Source organism: Phalaenopsis equestris, unplaced genomic scaffold (assembly GCF_001263595.1).
Source record: "Phalaenopsis equestris unplaced genomic scaffold, ASM126359v1 Scaffold232946, whole genome shotgun sequence".
Lineage (NCBI taxonomy): Eukaryota > Viridiplantae > Streptophyta > Magnoliopsida > Asparagales > Orchidaceae > Phalaenopsis > Phalaenopsis equestris.
The window spans coordinates 77,885-88,703 of NW_018250904.1; the positions used below are offsets into that span (position 1 = coordinate 77,885).

Here is a 10,819-nt window from a genome sequence, read left to right on the forward strand (position 1 = left end):
CGATCTTGATATGGCATCTTCTTCTCGTACCTCTACATCCCTTCTCCCTAACCTCTCTGCTAGAAATAATAACTTAGCTTCTACCTCTACCTCGACTTCTAACATAGACGACCAGATCCGTGACTATCGTATGAGGTCACGCATAGCATATGAACTTCAACGAAAAATGCCAAGAAAGCAATCTTACCAGAGAACTCTGGAGAGTCAACTTGATCCAGAGCAACAACTTTAGATTTCGCAAAGAAAACGTGTGAATCTAGTTCCCGCAGAGACTTTGTATGAAGATGGATGGTCATCCACTAAGCATTGAGTATATCAACACTACTCTGAGGAACGTATCCTCGCCGTAGAGGGTACACAAGTTAATCTACCTTTCATCAGACAACAATCTTACCAAAGACTTGTTCAAGAAGGTATGCAACATATACATCTAGGACTAATTATGGTCTGTATACATACGCTTCATAGACGAGATGCTGGTACTACAACTTTAATCGTTCTACGTGATACAAGATGGCGTTTTGACGTCTCAATTATTGGAACGATGGAGGTAGATCTATCTCATGGAACACAGCTCGTGTATATAACTCCGGATATGCTTATTTTTGTACATGATTTTCTTAATCATATCGAGCTAGTGGTATTAACACATGGATATCAGGACTGGCAGAGAGGTGAATCAAACCTTCTTATTACACGTGCACTCGTAGCAAGGCTTACTAATACGAGTCATTCTGGTTTCATATACAACGTTCATGGTATAGCAGACTATCTAGCCACCCACGGGATTACTGCAATTCCGGGGCAAAAACAGTCAATTGAGCAGTTACAAGGGCTAGATTGGAATCTTAAGCCTTCAGATTCCATTGGAGTAAGAATTCCTCAGCAGTTGCGTACACATCAACGAATAGAAAGTACCATACGTCTATCTTTCTCTGTCTACGCTACCATTGCTCCACCAACAGTTCCTCATCATTCTTCTAATGATGTGGAAGGATCTGAGAAAGAAACCGCTTTCATGACTTTTGAGAACGGTCCCATTTGAGATCAGGAAAACTATGAAGATGATCCTATTTGGGACAAATCATCTGAAAAAGATGAAAGCGAGAATGAGGATGATGACTCACCCTTTTCTTTATTTATTTATATGAATTCTTTAAATAATGAATCAAATTCATTCCCGGAAGGTGGTGGGAATGACCCTTCTACTTTCCATTCTTTTGACAATCTAGCTTTTGATTACCCTACTTTGTCTCAAGAAATTTCCACTCTACCTATAAATTCAATTTCATTCCCAGAGTAAGAACCAGAGCCTGAATCTCCACAGGCCTGTTATCCTACTATAGAGATCAACTCGCTGATCTTGAATACTCACGTTTCAGAAAAATGACATCAAAGGCAGACAACCTTTATGCATCTGTTTCATCTTTCTACTTACCTCCAAATGAACCAGTAATGGGTCCCGTTATGTACCCACCAACCACCACTTGTTCACAGGCTGATCCTTCTTCCTCCTCAAATTCATTCCAAAATCTCAGAACAAAGTCTTTTGATTTCAAGAAGACTTAGCATCAAAACATGTGGACTCTACCATTTGCGCAGAGCACTCAGGGTATATTATTAATTCTCCCAGATGATTTCTAGCTTTATGATGATATTATTTCAAGATGCGAGTCGATTACCCTGAATCTTGTCAATGATAAACAGTTCGCCGACAACAAAACAAAAGTTTTATTCATCGAAAACTTGCTTAGCGAAGTTGAGAAAAAGATCTGGATAAAGTGGAGAATGGCGTACGAGGAGTACGAAGCTTTAATTAATATTGAGGATGACCCGCAGAATGTCCTTTCTCAGATACGTAGAATAATACTGCTGGAGGATCCTTATCAAGGATCCACTGAAGAGCAAAACAGGGTGTATCTGGATCTGGAGAGACTAACATGTTTAGAGATAAAGAACATGTTTGAATATATGAACGACTACAAAGTCTTGGCTGCGAAGTCAGGACGGATGTATATTAATTTTGAGCTCTCTGAAAAGTTCTTCCGTAAGATGTCTCCCATAATCGGCAATGAAATTGAAGAGGCATTCAAAAAGAAATACTCGGGCAATACGGTTGGTGTATTGCCAAGAATACGATTTACCTACCAATACTTAGCCGATTTATGCAAAAGAGCTGCGGTACAACGAGAGATAAAGGATCTCTCGATTTGCAAGAAGATTCCAGTACCGGGTTACTATAATCAACACAAGAAGTATGGACTACGTAAATCAAGAAACTACAAGGGCAAGTCGCACAAATCCCACATTCGTGTAAATAAAAATAAAAATAAGCCCAAGACATCTAAGTGCAGATGTTACATATGTGAGAATGAATGACACTTTGCTAGAGACTGTCATAGCAAGCAAGACAATATGGCCAGAGTCGTCATTTTGAAGAACCTTGAACTCTTTGATGATTATGACGTCATTTCCGTAGATCTTAACGAAGAATCATCAGAAGCTATTTGCTCGATTTCTGAAGGTGAAGGAGCAAATACTTTGTTACATATACGAAGCGCTCTAGAAAATGGACCCACTGAAGAATACAGGTTCATGATGAAAGAGGATCTTGGCTGGCGATGTGCTGTAAAACTCGCTGAAGAACAAGAAAAATGTTCTCATCTATTGGAACATAACAAGGCTATTGCTTCATTATTACGAACATAAAAATGAGAATACACTATGTCATCTGTAAGTTAACAGCTTGTCCTCTATGAGCTAAATTCTACTTGTTTATATCAGTATAGAAGGAGTTATCTTTAATCAATTTCAGTCAAAGAATAACTTAATTCATGAACTGGTTAAGTACACAGAACATCTACTTGAGGAGAATAGACGCCTCAAGGAGAAGCTCAAGCAAGAATTGGAGCAAAGTTTATCAAAAGATTTGTGGGAATTGTCCCTGCAAGACAAAGGAAAAAGAGTTATTTTTGTTAATGAGGACGATGATGAACAAATTGCTGAAGAAAGCGGTGTCAAAATGTTGAGCGAAGCATTTAAAGAAGAAATCTGCGAAGTCCTCAAGGAGCAAGTACAGAAACCGCCTAAGCGAGTAATTAACAGGTTATATAATATGATTATAACTTTTGAAATTCCAGGGGTTGAGCGGTTCAAATTGCAAGCCAACGCGGGTGCAACATCCAGTTGTGCTAGTATAAAAGACCTTCCAAAAGGTGCGTATGAGGAATTAAATTACCAGGTTCATTTCAGTCGTGTAAATTCGACGACGCAATCTGGTATGAAGATAAAAGATGGAAAAATTTTTATTTCTAAAAATAATTTTAGAATTCCTCTAATTTATTATATGGAAATGGAGATCAAAGATGGTATTCAGATGCTTTTAGGTTGCAACTTCATCAGAAGCATGCAAGGTGGCATGCGGATCGAAGGGAACATGGTTACACTTTACAAAGAAGTTACACACGTTCAAACAACAACAGATGTAGAAATCATAGTAAAGCAAATACCTGAACTAGATATGGACTATGATTTTTATACTGAATTGCAACCTGAATTTTTCTACTCCAATGTTACTAATGATAATCCGTTTGTTAAAAAGTTCAGTTCAATTTTTCAAAGGCTGTAGAACAACGGATATATTGGTGACAGCCCGCAAAAACATTGGACCAAAAATCAAGTAACGTGCAAAATTGAGATAATCAATCCTGATCTGACGATCCAGGATAAACCATTGAAACACATCACACCGGTCATGCAAGACCAGTTTAAAAGACATATTGACAGCCTTATGGAACTTAAAGTCATAAGGCCAAGTAAAAGTAGGCATCGTACTATGGTCATTATTGTAAACTCAGGTAAGTTAATTGATCCCAAAACTGGTAAAGAAATACGAGCTGGTAAAGAAATACGATGAAAGGAGAGACTCATATTTAATTATAGATCCTTGAATGACAACACGCACAAGGATCAGTATTCATTACCTGACATATATACTTTGTTGAAAAGAATCAGTGAAGCCAAATATATTCAAAATTTGATCTAAAAAGCGGCTTCCATCAGGTAGCGATGCATCCAGAGTCCATTGAATGGACTGCATTTGTTGCTCCCACTGGGCTTTATGAATGGTTTGTTATGTCATTCGGGCTAAAGAATGCGCCCGCAATTTTTCAAGGAAAAATGGATTTTTGTTTCAAGGATTGTACATAATTCTTAGCTGTATATATTAATGATATAATTATTTTTAATAAATGTGAAACAGATCATATGAAACACTTGGAGAAATTTCTTGCTATTGTTGAAGCTGAATGATTGGTTCTCTCTCCCACGAAGATGAAAATAGCGGTATCTGAAATTGAATTCCTCATAGCAATTATCGGAAAAAGAAAAATCAAGCTACAACCTCACATAATAAGAAAGATTGCAGATCTTTTGGACGAAAAATTAAAGGAGAAACATGGCATGCGTTCTTGGTTAGGAATTTTAAATTACACAAGAAATTATATTCCTAATCTTAGTACTTTATTAGGTCCGTTTTATCAGAAAACTTCTCCTCGTGGAGATAAAAGATTAAAAGACCACGACTCAAAGCTCATCAGGAAGATAAAAAATCCTGTTCAAAAGTTGTCTGATTTAAAAATTCCTTCCTCAAATGCATATATAATTCTTGAAACAGATGGATGCATGGAAGGATGGGGAGAGATATGCAAATGAAAATTGACTAAAAATGATCCAAAATCTTCTGAAAGGATTTGTGCATACGCTAGCGGCAACTTTCCTATAATTAAATCTACAATTGATGCGGAAATTTATGCTCGCATGGAATCCTTAAATTCCTTGAAAATACATTATCTTGATAAATCAAAAATAACTCTGAGGACTTATTGTCAGACTATCATAGTCTTTTATAATAAAATCGCGCAAAATAAACTATCTAGGAACCATCTAGGAATAGATGGTTGGCGTTTACAGTTTTTATTAACGGCTTGGGAATTATGGTTCACTTTGAGCATATCGATGGGAAAAACAATGTCCAAAACGACTTACTTTCAAGGTTAACTTTGCGTTTACAGTTTTTATTAACGGCTTGGGAATTATGGTTCACTTTGAGCATATCGATGGGAAAAACAATGTCCTAGCCGACTTACTTTCAAGGTTAACTTTCATTCTTGTTGCAGGCTTTGAAGAAAAAGTTAACTCTTCATTTTCAAATATTAAAGTATGGACGCCATATGCAATCGAGGAAAAGCTATTGCACGAGAAAAATCTAAGGAGGAATATAGTGAAGTGGCATCAAATGATTATCAGTGGATGCGAAAAGGAACAAGCGATAGAAGACATTGGATTTCCAACCAAAGGATGTCAGTGACCTCCATTGGGAACTATTGTGGGATACATTCGTCCCATCTCAAGCGACGCTCATGATAAATTGCGAGGAACCGCTAGATGAATGGAATCGAAACAAGCACAACGAGTTCTCGAGGAACTCAGAATTCTCCAATGTATATATAAAAATAAAACAAAATATTGCCACGCAAAGGCAACAAAGCACAACGCATGGGGAAACATCGTACCAACAGTACGAGCAATGGAGAAGAGCCTCGGAAGCCTAATTGGTGTGGTGATGGAAGTTACCGGAAAAGGATTAGAAAATAGTGTTTAATGTATGTATTTGTATTGTATTCGGAGTCTGTATTTTGGAATATTTACTTTTCTGAGTGGAGCATATGGTGGGCCCTACCCACTATCGTCTGTAATAATACTGTGAGCTGGAAAGAATCTTTCTTTCCACTAGTGGTCTGAATAATTGTCCAGAAAGCATTTGCTTTCCATAGTAGCCGGTTAGTGGCTGCATTATTGGTTTGGTGCGTTGGAAAGCATCTACTTTCCAACGTGGTTTGCATTATTGAGTCAGTGGGCTACTTTACGCCCATAGTTTTTGTTATTTGGTGAGCTGAAACCGCGTGGTTTTCTCCCACCTCATATCTATAAATAGAGGGTTTGTATTGAGTTGCAGACAGTCTGGTCGAGCACCAAGTGTCTACTTCTCTTATCTTTGTAAATTCTTAAGTTTTAATAATAATATTTCAAGTCTTTCTTCATTCTTCAAGTTTTATTTGTTATCTTTTTATGATAAAATTTCTTTGTGATCCCCAACCGGCGATCTTTCCATACTTCTGCCCCCTTTTGTTATCCTACTATAGAAGATCAGCTCGCTGATGTTGAATACCCATGTCTCAGAAAAATGACATCAAAGCCAGACAGCCTTTATGCATCAGTTTCATCTTTCTACTTACCTCCAAATGAACCAGTAGTGGTTGGTGGGTACATAACGAGACCCATTATTGGTTCATTTGGAGGTAAGTAGGAAGATGAAACTGATGCATAAAGGTTGTATGCCTTAGATGTCATTTTTTTGAGACGTGGGTATTCAAGATCAGCGAGCTGGTCTTCTATAGTAGGACAATAGGCCTGTGGAGATTCAGGCTCTGGCTCAAGGGATAAAATAGAATTTATAGAATTTTTAGGTGGAGTGGAAATTTCTGAAGATAAAGTGGGGTAAACAAAAGCTGGATTGTAAAAAGAATGAAAAGTAGAAGGGTCATTCCCACCACCTTCCGGGAATGAATTTGATTCATTATTTAAATAATTCATATAAAGAAATAAAGAAAAGGATGAGTCATCATCCTCGTTCTTGCTTTCATCTTTTTCAGATGATTTGTCTGAAACAAGACCATCTTCATTGTTTTACAGCACACTTTTCTTGTTCTTCGGCGAGTTTTACAACACATCACCAACCAAGATGCTCTTTCATCATGAACCAGTACTCTTCAGTGGGTCCATTTTCTAGAGCGTTTCATATATGTAACAAAGTATTTTCTTCTTCACCTTCAGAAATCGAGCACATAGTGTTTGATGATTCTTCGTCAATATCTACGGAAATGATGTCATAATCATCAGGGAGTTCAAGGTTCTTCAATATGGCGGCTCTGGTCATATTTCCTTGCTTGCTACGACACTCTCTAGCAAAGTGTCCTTCATTCGCACATATGTAACATCTGCACTTAGATGTCTTTAGCTGATTTTTATTTTTAATTACACGAATGTGAGATTCATACGGCTTGCCCTTCTAGTTTCTTGATTTACGTAGCCCATACTTCTTGTATTGATTATAGTAACCCGGTACTGAAATCTTCTTGCAAATCGAGAGATCCTTTATCCCTCGTTGTACCGCAGCTCTTTTGCATAAATCGGCCAAGTATTGATACGTAAATCGTATTCTTGGCAATACACCAACCGTATTGCCCGGGTATTTCTTCTTGAAAGCCTCTTCAATTTCATTGTCGATTATGGGAGGCATCTTACGGAAGAACTTTTCAGAGAGCTCAGAATTAATATACATTCGTCCTGACTTCCCAGCCAAGATTTTGTAGCCGTTCATATATTTAAACATGTTCTTTATCTCTGAACATGTTAGTCTCTCCAAATCCAGATACGCCCTGTTTTGCTCTTTAGTGGATCCTTGATAAGGATCCTCCAACAGTATTATTCTACTTATCTGAGAAAGAACATTCTGCGGGTCATCTGCAATATTAATTAGAGCTTCGTACTCCTCGTACATCATTCTCTACTGTATCCAGATCTTTTTCGCAACTTCGCCAAGCAAATTTTTGATGAATAAAACTTTTGTTTTGTTGTCGGCGAACTGTTTATCATTGACAAGATTCAGGGTAATCGACTCCCATCTTGAAATAACATCATAAAGCGAGAAATCATCTGAGAGAATTAATAATACACTCTGAGTGCTCTGCGCAAATGACAGAGTCCACATGTTCTGCTGATAAGTCTTCTTGAAATCAGAAGACTTTGCTCTGAGATTTTCGAATGAATTTGATGAGGAAGAAGGATCAACCTGTACTCTGAAAAGTTAATTAAAAAAAAATATATATATATATATATATATATTCTATCAAAAGTATTGATCTTACACAAGCCATGGCTAGGACAGTTATCTACTGGCTTATTAATGGCGTTCCTTCACCAAATTTCATTACTATTTTTGACGCACAAAGTGTCACCCCATGTTATTTATGATCACTCTATAGTGATGTTTTACAATGTTTCAACCTCTGATTAGTCTATAGATTCTATCAAAAGGTCTCCAAATTTAGCAGATGAAAGATTTTAGATTGTGTTTACCAAAACTATTTCTTCACACCCATTGTATACCAATTTTCAAGCCAGATGTACTAATTCATTTGATTTCAATGTTCATGAATTAGCAAAAGCTAGTTTTATCTAATTGAGTACTTGTTATTCATCATTTGGATGAATATTAATTTATCACATTCCAACTTATCGTGTTACAATATGTTCCATTTCTTTACCTTTCTGAGACTACTATTTTATATTGTTATATTTTCACCAATGGTAATCCAAACCTGTTCTTTAAGAAGAAAGCAAAATTAAAAAAAAGGAAAAACTCATTTTACAATTATCATAGCTTAACAGATTAGACAAACATATAGAAAACTACTCTTCGCGCAAAAAAAAAAAAAGATTTTATTTACAGGTTTCGGGCATAGTCAGGAAGAATGATCAACATCTAGTTGAAAATAAATATCAAAATAGCAATCAAATTTTTGAAGAAGGGTTAGTGAAATTTAATATCTTATTTGAGGATCGAGATGACTAAGATATGTCCGCTGGATGATCACTGATGCTTATTACGTCGTTTAAATGATCCATAAAATATAGCACATTACCTGCTTCAACTTGTCCTGCTCCACTGCCTCAATTCTAAAGGTCATAATTGTATATTCTGACGGAATGCCCGACTCTATGCTTAATTTAGCAACCTGAAAATTTTAAAATTGAAAATTTAAAAAATAATCATAAAAACATAACGGGAAGATTTCTACAAATCAACTAAAATGTATAAGAGTTTCATTAGAAAGACGCATAAAAAAGTATTATTACATGCTGCAAATTCAGAAAGTAGAAAGTTTCAAGGTCACTGGGAAGCTCACGGGTGGACAAGTAACGAAAGAAAGTTAATTATTCTAGATGATTATTGCAAGAAAATAAAACAGACCTGATATGGATCTCAGAAAAGTTCAATGGAGCAATTATAGAAAATGACATTAAATTAAACATAAATATTGACAATAGTCATTGTCAAACAATAAGTCCCAAGCAACATCAAAAGTTTCTTCCCGGTGGGAAAGCCTAATTACAGGTAAAAAGAAGCAAACAAGAATTCATTTCTCAAAATCCAACCCTTCTAGCCACGTGGATTGGTTTTTTATAAGAAAGCAGTTGAATCTTCGAGGACAGAAAAGAATATGAATAAAACAGCAGCAGCTATTTTAGTAACATGTTCCAGCAGAAGATGAGTGTGATATCTAAGACCCCATATCTCCTGTATTGACAGAGTTTTCAGAGTAACAAACCTGTTGAATCTTTGAGTAAGAAAATGAATCCGAACAAAACGGTAGCAGTTTGCTAGTGTATTGATAAGTTCCTTGAGAAGACTAGAAGTAGGATACGAATCCTGTGCGTTCCGGGAATTTTGAAAGAAGAAACAAACCAGTTTTCCTGAGAAACTGAATAAAGCAGAACAAATAATGCCTACACATTGTTGCCAAGGAAAAAAAATATATCAAAGGATCAACCCATTACAATTTTGAAAGGTATTACTTGTATATCTAAAAAAAAAACCTTGCCAGAGCTTAAAGTATAGGATAAAGTCAAACACGTGACCTGGTCAAAATATTCCTAACATATTAAGAAGAAGTGCAAGACAGCAGTTGAATTCTATCACTTCAGCAAGCCAACCCAGCGAACTCACCCAGCCTCAACTGACTCATGTAGATAACATGGCGTATGTTAGTTCAAGTCAACTTACTTGACCCGAACAGTTCGCCCATTCAGTTCGACAGACCAATTCAGCAATCTAATTGGGTAAGTTAGGGCACCTTTATCAATTCTCCTTACAATCAGATGCCGCTACACTATTTAAAATGCGGTATACCCTTTACTACATCATTGTTAATATTTTAATAAGTTTTCTCTGTTTTATGTAATCATTTATGTAAGCACCCATTGAGACCTACCTAAACTTGTAAATAAAATGGCCAAGCAAGGGGTAAAGGATCTTTTTTGAAGGCTCGATCAGAGAACTAAACTTTCCTGATCCATCTCTTTAGTCAAGAGAGATTTTTTTCCTTTATTTTCTTATTTTCTTATTTTATATATTCCAACTCTTCTCTTTTACAAACCCTTACCAAAGTGGCATGAGATCACTGAAAATCATAATCCAACATCCTTAAAGTTGTACTAAGTGTGTCACAACCCGGGCCGGTACTTGGAATTAACCAAGAAGGGGATGAACAGTCGAAGTGTGGAAATCAATTCACAGCTATTCTACTTATATCACTAACAGTTAATATTCAAAAAATTCACAAAAAAGCAAAAAAAAAAAAACAATTAAATTAACAAAAAAAATTGTATATTTTCAATTGTTGATCTCGCCTTTTATACACATTTGTTTCTCTTCTATTCATCTTGCTCAAAAGCTAAGAATCTAAAAAAAATATTTAACAACAACAACAACAAGAGTAAAGCCTTAATCCCACTACGTGGGGTCGGCTACATGAATCCTTTTTCTCCATTGTGTCCTATTTAGTGTCATATTTTCATTTAGTTCTAATAAATTAAGATCATTTTTTATACAATAGCCCAAGTCTTCCTAGGTCTACCTCTGACTTTCTTAACATAAGTCGAATCTAAAACATCTACTCTCCTAATCGGATCATCA

The 10,819-nt window shown here is 36.2% G+C and overlaps 1 protein-coding gene across 3 annotated transcripts in view; it reads right to left on the reverse strand.

Moving 5' to 3' along the window:
- Window positions 1–10,631, reverse strand: part of LOC110038475 — a 29,570-nt gene extending 18,939 nt beyond the window's left edge. For 2 of the 3 annotated variants that reach the window (XM_020743329.1, XM_020743328.1), the window contains exon 1: window positions 8,766–9,435. In XM_020743329.1, the coding sequence (XP_020598988.1) occupies window positions 8,766–8,810 (45 nt within the window). In that variant the 5' untranslated portion in view covers window positions 8,811–9,435. The other variant, XM_020743327.1, reaches the window with a different exon arrangement.
- Window positions 10,632–10,819: the final 188 nt, after the last annotated feature.